This window comes from Esox lucius, chromosome 5 (assembly GCF_011004845.1).
Source record: "Esox lucius isolate fEsoLuc1 chromosome 5, fEsoLuc1.pri, whole genome shotgun sequence".
In the NCBI taxonomy this organism is placed as follows: Eukaryota; Metazoa; Chordata; class Actinopteri; order Esociformes; family Esocidae; genus Esox; species Esox lucius.
This window is the reverse complement of record NC_047573.1, coordinates 35,259,844-35,278,574: the sequence shown is the minus strand read 5'-3', so window position 1 is coordinate 35,278,574 and position 18,731 is coordinate 35,259,844. Positions and strand designations below refer to the sequence as shown.

Here is an 18,731-nt window from a genome sequence, read left to right as displayed (position 1 = left end):
AGAAAAGCAGAAATTAATATTTGGTACAGAAAACTGTTTAAATGTGTAGACAGATATTATATAAATTACAGTGGGGCAAAAAAGTATGGTGGAGAGTGCCTGCCTCAAGTGGAGGAGTTTAAGTATCTAGGGGTCTTCACGAGTGAGGGAAGGATGGAACGGGAGATTGACAGACGGATCGGTGCAGCTTCTGCAGTAATGCGGTCGATGTATCGGTCTGTCGTGGTGAAGAAAGAGCTGAGCCGCAAGGCGAAGCTCTCGATTTACCAGTCAATCTATGTTCCTACTCTCACCTATGGTCATGAGCTTTGGGTCATGACCGAAAGGACAAGATCCCGGATACAGGCGGCCGAAATGAGCTTTCTCCGCAGGGTGGCCGGGCGATCCCTTAGAGATAGGGTGAGAAGCTCGGTCACCCGGGAGGAGCTCAGAGTAGAGCCGCTGCTCCTCCACATCGAGAGGGGTCAGCTGAGGTGGCTTGGGCATCTTTTTCGGATGCCTCCGGAACGCCTTCCTGGGAAGTATATAGTCAGCCACCAATTGTGCAAGTTCTCCCGCCTGTAATTTTCATCATATGTACACCTCAACTATGAGAGACAAAATGAGAAATATTTTTTTTTTATGAATTCATTGGTAAATTCCTCGGTAAAATAAGTATTTGGTCACCTACAAACAAGCAAGATTTCTGACTCTCACAGACCTGTAACTTGCTCTTTAAGAGGCTCCTCTGTCCTCCACTCGTTACCTGTATTAATGGCACCTGTTTGAACTTGTTATCAGTATAAAAGACACCTGGCCACAACCTCAAACAGTCACACTCCAAACTCCACTATGGCCAAGACCAAAGAGCTGTCAAAGGACACCAGAAACAAAATTGTAAACTGCACCAGGCTTGGAAGACTGAATCTGGAATAGGTAAGCAGCTTGGTGTGGAGAAATCAACCGTGGGAGCAATTATAAGAAAATGGAAGACATACAAGACCACTGATAATCTCCCTCGATCCGGGGCTCCACGCAAGATCTCATCCCGTGGGGTCAAAATTATCACAAGAACAGTGAGCAAAAATCCCAGAACCACACGGGGGGACCTAGTGAATGACCTGCAGAGAGCTGGGACCAACGTAACAAAGGCTACCATCAGTAACACACTACACCGCCAGGGACTCAAATCCTGCAGTGCCAGCCGTGTCCCCCTGCTTAAGCCAGTACATGTCCAGGCCCGACTAAGGTTTGCTAGAGAGCATCTGGATGATCCAGAAGAGGATTGGGAGAATGTCATATGGTCAGATGAAACCAAAATAGAACTTTTTGGTAAAAACTCAACTCATCGTGTTTGGAGGATAAAGAATGCTGAGTTGCATCCAAAGAACACCATACCTACTGTGAAGCATGGCGGTGGAAACTTCATGCTTTGGGGCTGTTTTTCTGCAAAGGGACCAGAACGACTGATCTGTGTAAAGGAAAGAATGAATGGGGCCATGTATCGTGAGATTTTGAGTGAAAACCTCCTTCCATCAGCAAGGGTATTGAAGATGAAACGTGGCTGGGTCTTTCAGCATGACAATGATCCCAAACACACCGCCCGGGCAACGAAGGAGTGGCTTCGTAAGAAGCATTTCAAGGTCCTGGAGTGGCCTAGCCAGTCACCAGATCTCAACCCCATAGATAATCTTTGGAGGGAGTTGAAAGTCCAAAAGTCCAAAACATCACTGCTCTAGAGGAGATCTGCATGGAGGAATGGGCCAAAATAACAGCAACAGTGTGTGAAAACCTTGTGAAGACTTACAGAAAACGTTTGACCCCTGTCATTGCCAACAAAGGGTATATAACAAAGTATTGAAATTAACTTTTGTTATTGACCAAATACTTACTTTCCACCATAATTTACCAATAAATTCATAAAAAATCCTATAATGTGATTTTCTTTTCTCATTTTGTCTCTCATAGTTGAAGTGTACCTATGATGAAAATTACAGGCCTCTCTCATCTTTATAAATGGGAGAACTTGCACAATTGGTGGCTGACTAAATACTTTTTTGCCCCACTGTATATCACAGAGGGGCGTCCGGTGGAGAGCGGGTGTAGCGACGGTTGGGGTACCACTTTTGCCTAATTTTGAGACTGGAAAACCCCTGCTGAATTCCTGTGTGATCTGGATCAGATTCTTCAAGGAATATCTGCATTCTGCTTTTCTCATCGTCATTTTTTAAAGTTGGAATTCTTCCATTATTTAACTACGCAAGTAGATCAAGAAACATTTCTTATTTATAGCATTCTTCCTTCATTACTGTCGAGTCTCCCAGTCCCAGCCACTGAGAAGAATTCACATACTATTATGTTTCCACCACCATGCATAGGCATGGAATTAGCCAGGTGATGAGCGATACGTAGCACTTGGCATTGAGACCTCATAGTTTTATTAGACCAGAGAATCTTTTTCTTTATGCTCTCAGAGTCCTTCAGACAGCATGTCCTATACCTTTTAATCAAAAGTGACTTCCGTTTACCCACTGTACCATGAATATGGTGTCAAGCAGAGATGGTTTTCCTTCTGGCACATTCTCTCATCTCCACAGAGAAACTCTGAAGATCTGTTAGAGCAGCCATTGGGTTCTGGGTCACCCCTGTGACCAAGGCCCATCTTGCCCGTTTACTTACTTTGGCCGACGACCAGCACTAGGAATAGCCTTGCTTCTTCCAAGCTTTCAATGCTTTAGTAATTTCAACAGAAATCCCGCCTGATCTTTGCCTTGAGTCTATCTGGGTAGTTTACAGAGAGTTTTTTGGACTTCATGGCATTGTTTTTGGACAATCTGACCTGCACTGTAAATCATGTCCACGCATTTAAACATGCCACAGATAAACTTAAATCAACTTTTACAGACATCTCAAGGATGTTCAAAAGGACCCAAGATGCATCAGACCTCAATATAGTGCTATGGCAAAGGATCTTACATACATTAAATATTTATGTTTTCAATTTCCAAAAAATCTGCGCAAATTTATACAAATATATTTCTCTGTCATTATTGGGTATTGAGTGTAGAATATTTTTTTTAATTAACCAAGTCTATACTCCAAGAAAATGTGGACTACATGATGTATTCTCACAAGGCACTGCTCAACTCTGCAAAACTTTGCACAGTTGAGCTTGCGTGGGTAGCTTTGGACTTACCTGAAGTGCCTAGCGCCAAGTCCCAGGGCGAGCTAATTGGCTGCTGTGGTCCCATGGCTCCTCCGTCCTTGTCAATGCCTTGAAATCCCACTCCTGCCAGGGTGCTGACCTGCTCCTCCAACAAGTCAATCTGAAAAAAGAAAAATAGCAATAAAGCAATTTGAACGGAGTCTAGTTTTTGCAGTAATATCTAATGTTGGCAGTAATAAAGACATTGAATCTGAAGTACTTACCACACCCACATGCTGTGTTAACACATGGAGCCAAATTTATATGTTGCCATATACTGGTATTTTAAACTATTACATTAGGATTAGGTTGCCTGTGTCTTTCTTACCTTTCTGATTAGGTGGTTTTCTGTGTCTGCCACAAAGACAATATCTCCTTTGATGACAACCCCCTGTGGTGAGCAAAAGGTTGCTTCTTGGAGTTTGCCATCTTTCCTACCACTCCCAGGCCCTGTGACATCACAGGAAAACCGGTATAGTTGGCAGGGATCTACCCAGGCATTTTCGTTTTTTGCAAGGAAGAACATGTAATGTTAAGTAATGTAAGTAATGTAATGAAAAATCTATGTGCACATTAATATAATTAAGAGCACAATTAATATGTAGATTTCAGAGACTAAACTGTCTTTTGAAATTTCACTTACCAACAGATGTTCCAGAAGGCCCATAGAGTATTTTTTTCAAACAATCCATTATTCAGGTCTATCCCAGTCTGTAGTTACTATTATTAGCATCGTCCTAATTAATGAATGGAAACTGTTCGTACCTTGATCGCAAAGCTGCACTACAAGCAGAAAACTATTCCAAAACACTTCAAACAACATTCAGTGACCTGTTGCAGCAGCATACATTTATTTCAACTGTACACTGACGAAACAGCTGGCGGAATTGGCAGAATTCAAACAAGCACTAGCAAACTTTCTTGGCTATTTCCAATAGCCAAGATACACAGCTTCTGTTCTTTGGCAATCGAGCTGAGTCGTAATGTGGGAGAGTATGACTGGAATAATGGATCAACTTCACCAACGAGACATAACATTTTTGCAAGAAGATTTTTTAATACAGAGGATCGTGGCCCCCATTCCCTTAGAAGAGGACAAAAGGTGAATGAAATTTCACGAAGTTACCCAGTTCAACCCCTGGAGACAAGACAAATTCTAAGTAATACTTCTGATTGCTATGTTATAATACACAAAGTACACATTACCTCCGGATATTCTGGGCAAGGGTTGGGGATTTACGTGTTCACCATCATTGAGTTGACTGACCGAGGCGAATATCAAAGACGAAATAGGTAACTTGATTGATACAATTGTGAAAAAAAACGGATTGGTAAACACAGGAAGTACACGTTTATTTGAAATGAGAATCATATTGTGGCAAAACTTTCATTCGAGGAATACAACATTGTCATGTTGTTTGAGGTAAATAATAAGTTTGGAGTGGATTTCTTCTTGCAATGCAGCTTTGTGATAAAGATACGTACAGTTTCCATTCATTAATTTGTACGATGCTAATAACACTAGTTACAGAGGTGAACAATGGATTGTTTTAAAAAAGGACTATGTGCCTGAAGGAGATACTGGTAGTAAGGGGACTGTTATCGAAATTTGATTTTTGGACGAACTATCCCTTTAACGTAACTCAATTTCTGATCAAGAAATCAAGAACTGTAGGGAAACATTCTGCCACTTAAATCTCATTTTTTATATATATTTTTTAAAGATCCCAAATATAGTTTTAAAAGCTATCATAAGTAGGTAAATCAAAAGCAAAATGTGTATAGCGAGTGTACTGTAAGGGAAGAGTTTATTTACATGCAAACTGATATATCCAGAATGAGGGATTTGTGAAGGTTGAATGAATCAAGGAAATCCTGTGATTTCTCTCTGTATCCTGGGTGATTCGGGGCATTTTTTTTTTACCTTTATTAATTTGTAAAATGTTCTACCATGTACACCATTTCCTAACAGCTGTCTTGATTAGATAAGCACAGTGCAGCCAATCTCAATTGCATGTTCGTTCTTCCGTTCAGGTTCTCTTCCACATTTTGGGACCATGGTAATGGAAACGGGGTTGTAATTTGCAATGGTTATTGTTTGGAGAACATTTTAAAATTACATCCCAGCATAACTACATTAAAATAAATATTGGTGGTAATATCAAGTTGTTCATTTTTTTAAGTTGCTCCTCTTCTCATTAAAAAGCAAGGTGTGGGTTGTGTGAATATTCTGGAGAAGAAAGACTAAAATAGATAGGTAACAGATGTCTAACATTCTTCATTTTAACTGGGTCAGCAAATACTGTACGTTATATTTCCCAGTAGCATATGTGGATTTCTCCACCTGAAGCTCTGTTAAGCCTTGAGGAAATCAGTAAAATAGAATGAGTATAACATGTGTCCCCATTAATTATACAGGTGCTGGTGATATAATTAGAATATCTTCAAAAAGTTTATTACAGTAATTCCATTCAAAAAGGGAAACTTGTATATTATATTCATTCATTTACACAGACTGATATAATTAAAATGTTTATTTCTTTTAATTGTGATGATTATAACTGACAACTAATGAATATCCCAAATTCAGTATCTCAGAAAATTTGAATATTACTTAACACCAATACAAAAAAAGGATTTTTAGAAATGTTGGCCAACTGAAAAGTATGAACATGAAAAGTATGAGCATTTACAGCACTCAATACTTAGTTGGGGTTCCTTTTGCCTGAATTACTGCAGTAATACGGCGTGGCATGGAGTCGATCAGTCTGTGGCACTGCTCAGGTGTTATGAGAGCCCAGGTTGCTCTGATAGTGGCCTTCAGCTCTTCTGCATTGTTGGGTCTGGCATATCGCATTTTCCGCTTCACAATACCCTATACATTTTCAATGCCAATTAAGAACAGGGATCCATTGGTCCTTAAACCAGGTACTGGTAGCTTTGGCACTGCGTGCAGGTGCCAAGTCCTGTTGGAAAATGAAATCTGCATCTCCATAAAGTTGGTCAGCAGCAGGAAGCATGAAGTGCTCTAAAACTTCCTGGTAGATGGCTGCGTTGACCTTGGACCTCAGAAAACACAGTGGACCAACATCAGCAGATGACATGGCACCCCAAACCATCACTGACTGTGGAAACTTTACACTGGACTTCAAGCAACGTGGATTCTGTGCCTCTCCTCTCTTCGTCAAGACTCTGGGACCTTGATTTCCAAAGGAAATGCAACATTTACTTTCATCAGGGAACATAACTCAGCAGCAGTCCAGTCCTTTTTGTCTTTAGCCCAGGCAAGATGCTTCTGACGTTGTGTCTTGTTCAAGAGTGGCTTGACACAAGGAATGTGACAGCTGAAACCCATGTCTTGCATACGTCTGTGCGTGGTGGTTCTTGAAGCACTGACTCCAGCTGCGTTCCCCTCTTTGTGAATCTCCCCCACATTTTTGAATGGGTTTTGTTTCACAATCCTCTCCAGGGTGCGGTTATCCCTATTGCTTGTACACTTTTTTCTACCATATATTTTCCTTGCCTTCGCCTCTCTATAGACTCTGTGCACCAGCGTAGTGAGGAACTTCCGCTTTTGTGTAGAAGTCGGCATTGCAGTTTCCGGTTTACTTACTGATACACATCCGCATTAGTAAACACCTAAACTCACAACAAGATGAGTGATGCTGTTGTACGGGAAACAAATAAATATAATGTACGTGACTCATTTAAGTTTCAAGGTACAAGTGGGGCATCATTTTAATCAGGAAAAAGTCCTCTTTTTAATAAAATAAGGCTTGCGCCATTCAATGACTTCAAACGCTAGACTAGAAATAGTCAGAAAAGGGGATTCTTTATATACTTCCATGTAATGCAGGTTTAAGCGCAATTAATACCATATAGGACCAGATGTTTACTTCTTTTGCCAGTTGTTATTTTTCAGTTTCGTTGTGAAATGAGGTTACAGTAGTAAAATAAAAGAGGAGACCTGTTTTGGTGCTTTTTTGAGGCTATGGAATTTTAAGCTTCATTCAGGTTGAAGAGGCTGAACAAAGGTTAATTTCAATTCACTTGCTATGGGGATGCGCTGGCGTTCCAGCTCAGCCAGCGTTCTTTTGCCGTTTTTGAGGCTATTTACTTAAGGCCATTTACCTGCCTAAAATAAGCATTAGTGATGTCCATCGAATTGTTGATGCCTGGTCCCCTGCTCCAACAAGCAAGCGGAACAAGGGATTAAAACTCTACGTATCGAGTTATCTGCATCAACAATTCGATGGACATCACTAATGCTTATTTTAGGCAGGTCTTGGAGACATCTACTAAAAACAGAAATTTTGGGTGACGCGGGTCCCGTGCAACAGCTTCACTCATCTTGTTGTGAGTTTAGGTGTTTACTAATGCAGATGAGTATTAGTAAGTAAACCGGAAACTGCAATGCCGACTTTCAGACAAAAGCGGAAGTTCCTCCGCTGGTGCACAGAGTCTATTAATGTGCTTGGACACAGCTCTGTGAACAGCCAGCCTCTTGAGCCATGACCTTTTGTGTCTTGCCCTCCTTGTGCAAGGTGTCAATGGTCATCTTTTGGACAGCTGTCAAGTCAGCAGTCTTCCCCATGATTGTGTTGCCTACAGAACTAGACTGAGAGACCATTTAAAGGCCTTTGCCGGTGTTTTGGGAAAATTAGCTGATTAGAGTGTGGCCCCAGGTGTCTTCAATATTGAACCTATTCACAATATTCTAATTTCTGAGATACTGAATTTGGGGTTTTCATTAGTTGTCAGTTATAATCATCAAAATTAAAAGAAAAAAACACTTGAAATCTATCAGTCGGTGTGGAATGAAAGTATACATTATACAAGTTTCACTTTTTGATGATATTCTAATTATATGACCAGCACCTGTATTTAAGGTGATGCTTCATCCAGCCCTTACCTCCTACAGAGTAAAGTAACTTCCCAGTACTGGATACCACCAGCACCCGATGATGTCCCGTATCTGCTATAGCCAATCTCTTTCTGCTGGAATCCACAGCTACCTTCCCAGGAAACGAAAGAAACGATGAGGGTAGAGAGTCTCGGTAGAGCTTGGTGCCCACAAGGTGGTCCCTTAGCAGGCCCTGGTCTCTGTAGTGCTGGAGGGCAGCACTGGTGAAGAGTGCTAGGCGCTCACGGTGGCCCTCTCCCACCAGGGAAAAGAGCAAGTTGCCCCTAGGCCCAAGGAGTACCACAGTGGGCCAACAGGCCACTTCTAGCTCATGCCACAGCCGAGCATCTCTGTCATTCACCACAGGGTGGGTGATGTTGTAGCGAAGCACAGCACCACGCACGTTCTGCAACACCTTGAACAGTACACACAAAAAAACTCCCACTTAGTTATTTTTTTCATTGCTTTTGATAAAGAGGTAGTTGAATTCAATCACAAAATTGAGATTGTTAATCTACTACCTCCATCTGATAATATTCAGATAATATGCTAATGTTATTTAATATAAATCCCATTTATATTGTCCAGAGTTAATGTACATTCAGAGTACTATAGTGTTGTGTATAACTATCCCATTAATAATGAACAAGTTGCATTGTGTGTCACATTATTAATGAAGAATGCAATTTTTCAGATCAAATTTCGATGAATAAAATATTATATTGATTACCTTTTCATTGGGGAACTTTGCAGAGTGGACGCCCACGATTATGAGCCCATCTTAAAAGAGAGAATCAGTTGGATGAGGAGATCTCATGTAAAAACAATAGTGACATAGGGCTTATTTGCATGCTGCCTCGGAAGGTGGCATATCTAGTTCCTGAGAACTGCAAGTTTATACAGCAAAATCTAGCATCTGAAGATTTCTTCAAAATGTAGTTTCATGTAAACAAGCCCACTTAAGCCTATTCAGCAATTAAATCTCTTTTTTGTTTGTTACTAAGACCTAACCTTCCCTTGCTGTTGTCCTGACAAGCACCTCATTTTCATTGCTGAAAAATTGCTTGTAAAACAGTTATACAGTTTTACACTGAAAATAGTATATTTGTTTCCCTTTTCATAACAATTTATTCAAAAAATATGAAACACTCATGTTTACATGTACTTGATTTGATGTCTGATTTGCCCATTTATGAAGCTACATACATTCTTAATAAATTTGGTCTGAGGTAAGTAATTGTTGTTCAATAAGTAATTATACTGAACAAAAGTATAAACACAAGATGTTAATTGTTGGTAATGTAAGTTTCGCCTAGGCCATGATAATCCATCCACCTGACATATTAAGAAACTGATTAAACAGCACAATCAGGAATGTCTGCAGGAATGTTCACCAGAGATGTTGCCAGATCATTTTATGTCCAATAGCATAAACCCCCTCCAATGTTGTTTAAGAGAATTTGGCTTGATCTCATCCGTCCTCAAAACTGCCATAAACCACATGAAACTACAGTAACCCATGTCTCACTATATTCTTCCCCAGTAGGATTGTGAGGCCTACCATCTGGCCTGTTGTTGTCTTGACCTGTCTGTAGTGTGACTTTCATGGGCACCATCAATGACCACTTGCATGCCGGAGTGTCCTCTTCACATACAGTGGATATAAAAAAAGTCTACACACCCCTGTTAAAATGCCAGGTTTTTGTGATGTAAAAGAATGAGACAAAGATAAATCATGTCAGAACTTTTCCACTTTTAATGTGACCTATAATGTGAACAATTCAAATGAAAAACAAACAAATCTTGGTGGGGGGAAAAACAAAATATAAAAACCTGGTTGCATAAGTGGGGATGAAGTCGGAATAAACCAATCACATTCAAACTCATGTTAAACAGAAGTCATTACACACCTGCCATAATTTAAAGTGACTGATTAATCACAAATAAAGTTCAGCTGCTTTTCCGGACATTTTCTTAGTTGCATCTCAGAGCAAAAGCCATGGTCCGCAGAGAGCTTCCAAAGCATCAGAAGGATCTCATTGTCGAAAGATATCAGTCATGAGAAGGGTACAAAATAATTTCCAAAGCATTAGATATACCATGGAACACAGTGAAGATGGTCATCATCTAGTGAAGAAAATATGGCACAACAGAGACATTACCAAGAACTGGATGTCCCTCCAAAATTTATGAAAAGACAAGAAGAAAACTGGTCAGTGAGGCTTTGAAGAGGCCTACAGCAACATTACAGGAACTGCAGAGATTTCAGGCAAGTACTGGCTGTGTGCTACATGTGACAACAATCTCCCGTATTCTTCATATGAATGGGCTATGGGGTAGGGTAGCAAGGCGGAAGCCTTTATTACAAAGAAAACCATCCAAGCACGGCTAAAAAAAGTCCCCCAAAAGCATGTGGGAAAAGGTGTTATGGTCTTCAAGATTGAACTTTTTGGTGCAAAAACAACACTGCACATCACCCAAAGAACACCATACCCACAGTGAAGCATTGTGGTGGTAGCATCATGCTTTGGGGCTGTTTTTCTTCAACTGGAACCGGGGCCTTAGTCAGGGTGGAGGGAATTATGAACAGTTCCAAATACCAGGCAATTTTGGCACAAAACCTTCAGGCGTCCGTTAGAAAGCTGAAGATGAAGAGGAAGTTCACCTTTCAGCACGACCATGAACCAAAGCATACATCCAAATCCACTAAAGCATGGCTTCACCAGAAGAAGATTAACATGGCTTCACCAGAAGGAGATGTCCTCGCAATCTGACAGATTTGGAGCGTTTTTGCAAAGAAGAGTGGGCAAATATTGATGTGCCATGCTAATAGACTCCTACCCAAAAAGACAATGCTGTAATAAAATCAAAAGGTGCTTTAACAAAGTATTAGATTAAGGGTGTGCACACCTCGAAGATTTCAATTTGTTTTTCAATTGAATTGTACATATTATAGGTCACATTAAAGGTGGAAAAAGTTCTGACAGTTTATTTTTGTCTCATTCTTTTACATCACAAGAACCTGGCACTTTAAAAGGGGTGCGTAGACTTTTTATATCCACTGTATAAATCACAATTTCAACTGTACCGGGAAGTAACTAATTGAAACTGTTACATGTTGTGGTTGTTTTTTGCTCACTGCATCTCAACTTTGGTATCAGATGCCTACTGAGTAAAAATACAAAACAGCCAATCAAAATTCAAAGCAATGAATCTAGTAAAAGCAATCAGACTTTTTTTATGGGACATGGGTGATATGTACAGAGTATTTGATCAGACTTTATTGCATGTATAGGTGCTGGTCATAAAATTTGAATATCATCAAAAAGTTGATTTATTTCAGTAATTCCATTAAAAAAGTGAAACTTGTATAATGTATACATTAATTCCACAGACTGATATATTTCAAGTGTTTATTTCTTTAAATTTTGATGATTATAACTGACAAATAATGAAAACCCCAAATTCAGTATTTCAGAATATTAGAATATTGTGAAAAGCTTCAATATTGAAGACACCTGGTGCCACACTCTAATCAGCTAATTAACTCAAAACACCTGCAAAGGCCTTTAAATGGTCTCTCAGTCTAGTTCTGTAGGCAACACAATCACGGGGAAGGCTGCGGACTTGACAGCTGTCCAAAAGACGACCATTGACACCTTGCACAAGGAGGGCAAGACACAAAAGGTCATAGCTAAAGAGGCTGGCTGTTCACAGAGCTGTGTCCAAGCACATTAATAGGGAGGCGAAGGGAAGGAAAAGATGTGGTAGAAAAAAGTGTACAAGCAATAGGGATAACCGCACCCTGGAGAGGATTATAAATCAAAACCCATTCAAAAATGTGGGGGAGATTCACAAAAAGTGGACTGCAGCTGGAGTCAGTACTTCAAGAACCACCACGCACAGACGTATGCAAGACATGGGTTTCAGCTGTTGCATTCCTTGTGTCAAGACACTCTTGAACAAGACACAACGTCAGAAGCGTCTCGCCTGGGCTAAAGACAAAAAGGACTGGACTGCTGCTGAGTTATGTTCCCTGATGAAAGTAAATGTTGCATTTCCTTTGAAAATCAAGGTCCCAGAGTCTGGAGGAAGAGAGGAGAGGCACAGAATCCACGTTGCTTGAAGTCCAGTGTAAAGTTTCCACAGTCAGTGATGGTTTGGGGTGCCATGTCATCTGCTGGTGTTGGTCCACAGCGTTTTCTGAGGTCCAAGGTCAACGCGGCCGTCTACCAGGAAGTTTTAGAGCACTTCATGCTTCCTGCTGCTGATCAACTTTATGGAGATGCAGATTTCATTTTCCAACAGGACTTGGCACCTGCATACAGTGCCAAAGCTACCAGTACCTGGTTTAAGGACCATGGGATCCCTGTTCTTAATTGGCCAGCAAACTCGCCTGACCTTAACCCTTAAGAAAATCTATGGGGTATTGTGAAGAGGAAGATGCGATACGCCAGACCCAACAATGCAGAAGAGCTGAAGGCCACTATCTGAGCAACCTGGGCTCTCATAACACCTGAGCAGTGCCACAGACTGATCGACTCCATGCCACACCGCATTGCTGCAGTAATTCAGGCAAAAGGAGCCCCAACTAAGTATTGAGTGCTGTAAATGCTCATACTTTTCATGTTCATACTTTTCAGTTGGCCAACATTTCTAAAAATATTTTTTTGTATTGGTCTTAAGTAATATTCTAATTTTCAGAGATACTGAATTTGGGATTTTCATTAGTTGTCAGTTATAATCATCACAATTAAAAGAAATAAACATTTGAAATATATCAGTCTGTGTGTAATGAATGAATATAATATACAAGTTTCACTTTTTGAATGGAATTACTGAAATAAATCAACTTTTTGATGATATTTTAATTTTATGACCAGCACCTGTATATCAAAATATTCTGAGTAATATCCTCAAAGAAAAAGGAAGGTCTGAGCTCAATCTTGAATGGAGAGCTCTTAGCCTGTCTGCTGAGAGTGTTGGACAAAATAATTATGATATTTGATGCATATTTTAGACAACAGCTCTGCCTTTTGGTAAACCTGTGTAATTTAGTAAATGCCTTTTCTTCATTGCAATATTAATTATTTACCTGGTTCCATAAATTGGGCCAATGGTATCAGATAAATTGGACCAATGGTACCTGTATGGCACACAACATATTTACTGTTTTTTTTTGCTAGTTTAATTTTAGGTACATATTTTTTCAAGGGAATTTTTTGTTTGTGGTATAAATTTATTTTTCATTTGTTTTGTGAATTAAGCAATTTTGGGCTAACCAGTAGCATGATTGTCAGATGTGACAATGTTTACAAGTATTAGCACCTACTTATAATCAAACTGTTACATTAAATCAAAGCATTCACAAAAACTAATAACATGTGCATGTAAAAAAATTGATGTGTGATTAAAAGACATCTGTTAACAAAATACACGCACATAGTTTGGAAGTGAGGCTGTTACAAGTGATAGTGTGCTGAGGATTAGAAACAGCATACAGTATGTACCCAAATCCTTGCCAGAGATAGGGCAAGGGAAATTAAGAGAGTGTAGATAGTGTCGCGCCGCAAGGCATGGAATGGCCTCTGCCCGCTCAATTTTCCTCAGATGATCTCAACAAGAAGCTAGCATAAAGCACTGACAACTAGGACACGGTAGTGCTTCATTCTAATCGCACAGACAGGCTATATTTAGCCAGAGACCGGGGACATGGCACGCCAGAGTACAGTAGCCACCCCCGTCCTCATTGAGAGTGTGTGGGGCGTTTATTTATAGTTACTCGAGCACTTGGGTTGTGATAAAAGTGACCCATTCTTGGAACAAATGACTGCTCACTGATATTCGACTGGAGATTGTGTAAGCCAGTTGTTGCCAACTGTGTTCACTCAGGCCCGCTTTCATCATGTTTGTACATCCCATTTGTGCCTGTGACGTGTGTATGTCAGGCTCACATAATCTCCTTGGCAGGTTCATTGCCTTTGTAAACCCAGCTACATAATTTTGTTCAAGAGAATTACTAACCCTTGATGACCACCTGATAAGTTTAAAATAGTTCATTAGAAAAAAAATTACTATCAATATTTTTTACATTTGTCAGCCATTTTGTCAAATGTGGCAGCATTCAACAGGCTGTTGCTAGACAACCATACAACGGATCCATCCCATCATGATATGTGGAAATTCCTTCTATCACCTACATACTGTTACGCTCATAAGTTTGCAAACCCTGGCAGAAATTTGGAAATTTTGGCATTGATTTTGAAAATATGACTGATCATGCAAAGGATAATATTTAAGGATAGTGATCATATGAAGCCATTTATTATCACATAGTTGTTTGGCTCCATTTTAAATCATAATTAAAAAAGAAATCACCCAAATGGCCCTGATCGAAAGTTTACATACCCTTGAATGTTTGGCCTTGTTACAGACACACAAGGTGACACACACAGGTGAATTTCCCACAACTGTGGCTTTTTAAATTGCAATTTTCGTCTGTGTATAAATAATCAATGAGTTTGTTAGCTCTCACATGGATGTACTAAGCAGGCTAGATACTGAGCCATGGGTAGCTGCAAAGAACTGTAAAAAGACCTGCGTAACAAGGTAATGGAACTTTATGAAGATGGAAAAGGATTTAAAAAGATACCCAAAGCCTTGCAAATGCCAGTCAGTACTGTTCAATCATTTATTAAGTGGAAAATTCAGGGATCTCTGAATACCAAGCCAAGGTCAGGTACACCAAGAAAGATTTCAGCCAAAACTGCCAGAAGAATTGTTCAGAATACAAAGCAAAACCCACAGGAAACCTCAGGAGAAATACAGGCTGCTCTGGAAAAAGACAGTGTGGTTGTTTCAAGGAGCACAATACGACAATACTTAAACAAAAATGAGCTGCATGGTCGAGTTGCCAGAAAGAAGCCTTTACTGCGACAATGCCACAAAAAACCCTGGTTACAATATGCCTGACAACACCTTGACATGCCTCACAGCTTCTGGCACACTGTAATTTAGAGTGACAAGACCAAAATAGAGCTTTATGGTCACAACCATAAGTGCTATCTTTGGAAAGGGGTCAACAAGGTCTATAGTGAACAGAATACCATCCCCACTGTTAAGTATGTTGAAGGCACACTGATGTTTTCGGGGTGGATGAGCGCTAAACCACAGAGAATCTTGTGAAAATTGATGGCAAGATCAATGCAGCATGTTATCAGAAAATACTGGCAGACAATTTGCATTCTTCTGCATGAAAGCTGCGCATGGGATGCTCCTGGACATTCCAGCATGACAATGACCCTAAGGCCAAGTTGACCCCCCATTGGGTACAGCAAACAAGAAACCAGTCAAGCCTAGTTCAGCCGGCCCACAATAGAAAATGCTGCCCTCTCGAGATTCAAATCCGGGTCGCTCATGTGAAAGGTTGTGTCATTAAGGCTGTGTCAGTATAGCCTCTTGTGTCTACTGGAAGAAGAAAAATGCCACTGACTGTTTTAACAGTTCATTGGCCATTCGTGAATGATATTGACACAGTTAAAACGACTAATGTTTCTTACTAAGTTTACCTCAACCTCAAATAGCGTCTATGAACTGTATGGCTTTTGCCACTGGCCATTTTAAGTAATAGGCTTACTATCTACTAACATCCTAGGAATAATCATAAGAATTGAGCAATTGCTAGGAAGACTGAAGATGAAAACAATAACAATATAAAAGGGTCACATAATACAATAATTATTTTAAATATATGAGATTCATGGTATAACACAGTGGATAAATTGATTGTTGTGTGACAGCTGAAAAGTACAGAGTGGATAAATATTCCTGAGAGACAAAGATTTGAATGTCTGAGAGGGGAATTGAACCTGGTCGGGGATGTTCCCACAAAATATTGCAGGTCGGGGATGTTCCCACAACACCACAGGGCCTGCTGGTAGTAAGTCCACCTCAGTATAGTCTCCAAATGCAACATATATACCAGCTATTACATTTTTGCAACAAAAAGTTTATTAACGGAACTAAAGTGTACAAAGATAACTGTAGATGGTAGTCCATACAATTGCTGTTCAATTTTACTAACCACCATGCTATGTGAACTATGAGGAAATCAAAAGTATTGACTGAATCTCAAATCGCATACTACAATACAAGTACGTACTTCGCGGATGATGGTCAAGTACGTACTGTTTTGTTTTGTATATAGTAAGCTAGTATGCCAGTATTGGGAACGATTGGGACATACTATCTTGTCAGAAAATTCTGTCTCGACATTAGATAATTTTGCCACGTATTAACATCATGCCAAGTTTGAATATTTAGCTAGACACCATTAATCAGTGTTGAACTGACCAACGTTTCTTATTAAGTTTACTTCCACCACAAATAGCATCTATGAACGGTATGGCTTTTATTAGCCAGTAATAGGCCTAAAGGTATGTACTTACTACTTGGAATAGTCATAAGATTTGAGCAATTGCTAGCAAGACTTTACACTGTCAAAGCAATTTCATTTCATGGTACAACAACGCTCGTTTTCCTTTCATTCAAGAATGACATTGACACACTAACTATCAATATAGGGTGACTATAACTGACTTTCTCGTCAAGTGAAAAGATGAGAAAATTGTGAAAACCCCTCCTCTTTTACTGCGCAAGGGGTTGTGGTCTATATTACCTTCAAAAGCATGCACGGACACATACTTTTAAAAAAAGCCCACATGGCAGTCCGCGTCTCTAACCATTACACTATTTGACAAGGGGGAGTCAGTCACTCACTCAGTAAGAGAAGTTTGCTCTTCTTGGCCGGCTCCGCTTACGCGGTCCAGCAAAAATAAGTAACCACCTTTATGAAAAAATAATTTTAATACAAGATAAATGACTAAAATGTCTTATCTGACGCTGGCACGGTCATCATAGCGGTTTAGTTACAAAAACAGTGATTACATGTTAAAGAATTGTAGCTGAGAGGAAATGTGCATGAGAAACTTAACACAACGCATATGTGCTGACTAACTCTGAACAAAGGATAGTAGAGATGTTACAGATGGGCACCACAAATCCTGTCAATACAATGATTCTGCAAATCCTGCAAGGAGTTGTCCATGTGACTGTCGTAGGCTTTATGGATAGGCCCATTGACCATAGGTTGGAACATACCTTACAAGGGGTCTTTTGTAGGATAAACCTTTCTTACTGGAGGATATTGGACTGTGTAATGGTTGGCTATGACCACTGACCGCCTTCTATGCGTCCAGGCAAAAAAAGACTGTGTTAACTTTGTAATTACTGGAGAACATGTAAGTACTATGGAAGATCCACATCTTGGACTCATGCTAAATAAAGATTCTCCCCTGACTACCGGTCGCAAATACATTTTGTTCATGGACAAAAACTGGACAAAATCTAACATAGCACAGAAATAAGGCTAAATTCTAGGTTTGAGCCATGATTGTACCTGCTAGCTGATGATTGGCTAGAAAAACAATGCGCAATGAAAACTTGCCATTTATCCAAGACATTAGAAATATCTGAATAGTTGACGGAAAATGATTTGTGGATTCCAATGTAGTGCTTAAAGTTTGTGTGTTTACCTTTGACAGAGTGTCTTTTCTCCAGCTGGTGCAAGTCAGGTAGGATATGCATGCAGTTAATGCAGCAGTAAGTAAAGAAGTCCAACACCACCACTTTACCAGCCAGCTCTCTTGAGAAAGAAAGGGGGCCTTCAGTGTTCAGCCACTCGAGACCTGGGGCAAAATATGTATTAAGAAACAACATTACTTCAACTGACCAAAATAATGGTATAATGATATTCAGAGATGTGGCTAGAATAACAAGTTACAGTTAATGAGATTTTTTTTCATCAATGAAGATTTTTTGGTCGAAGTATTTGGGTAGCCTACTAGAATGCACATCAATTTGACCATTACAGTGAGAGAAAAAAAAAGATCCCCTGCTGAATTTGTACATTTGCCCACTGATAAAGAAATTATCAGTCTATAATTTTAATGGTAGGTTAATTTGAACAGTAAGAGACAGAATAACAAAAAAAATGCATGTCAAATATGTTATAAATTGATTTGCATTTTAATGAGTGAAATAAGTATTCGACCACTCTGCAAAACATGACTTAGCAATCAATCAATCAATCAATCAAATTTATTTATAAAGCCCTTTTTACAACAGCAGTTGTCACAAAGTGCTTTACAGAGACACCGGGCCTTAAACCCCAAGGAGCAAACAACAGTAGAGTTGAATTTCAGTGGCTAGAAAAAACACCCTAAGGTCGAATTTTAGGAAGAAACCTAGAGAGGACCCAGGCTCAGAGGGGTGACCAGTCCTCTTCTGGCTGTGCCGGGTGAGATATTAAGAGTCCAATTGGAATAATAAATACATTTCAGAGTCTATTTGATTTTAGACTAGGTCAAAAGTATGACCAGGTGGACAAGGACAGGGACAGCAACGGGCCCCGCAAACCAGGTAATCCGCAGGTGTGGACCAGGACCTCATCTCCTCCTAAAATTTAAAACAGGAGGAGACTGAGAAAAGTTAGTAGTACATCCCTCATATCCCCCAGCACAATAATATAGCAGCGTAACACCTTGGAACTGAGACGGGGGGGTCCGGTAACACCGTGGCCCTACC

The 18,731-nt window shown here is 40.0% G+C and overlaps 1 protein-coding gene across 1 annotated transcript in view; it reads right to left on the bottom strand.

Moving 5' to 3' along the window:
• Window positions 1-18,731, bottom strand: part of nhlrc2 (NHL repeat containing 2) — a 69,353-nt gene that overhangs the window by 44,978 nt on the left and 5,644 nt on the right. Inside the window, exons 2-6 of the mRNA XM_013131978.4 lie at window positions 17,681-17,833; window positions 8,818-8,867; window positions 8,097-8,502; window positions 3,513-3,634; window positions 3,176-3,305 (exon numbers count right to left, since the gene is read on the bottom strand). Coding sequence (XP_012987432.2) covers window positions 3,176-3,305; window positions 3,513-3,634; window positions 8,097-8,502; window positions 8,818-8,867; window positions 17,681-17,833 — 861 coding nt within the window. The remainder of the gene's footprint in view (window positions 1-3,175; window positions 3,306-3,512; window positions 3,635-8,096; window positions 8,503-8,817; window positions 8,868-17,680; window positions 17,834-18,731) is intronic.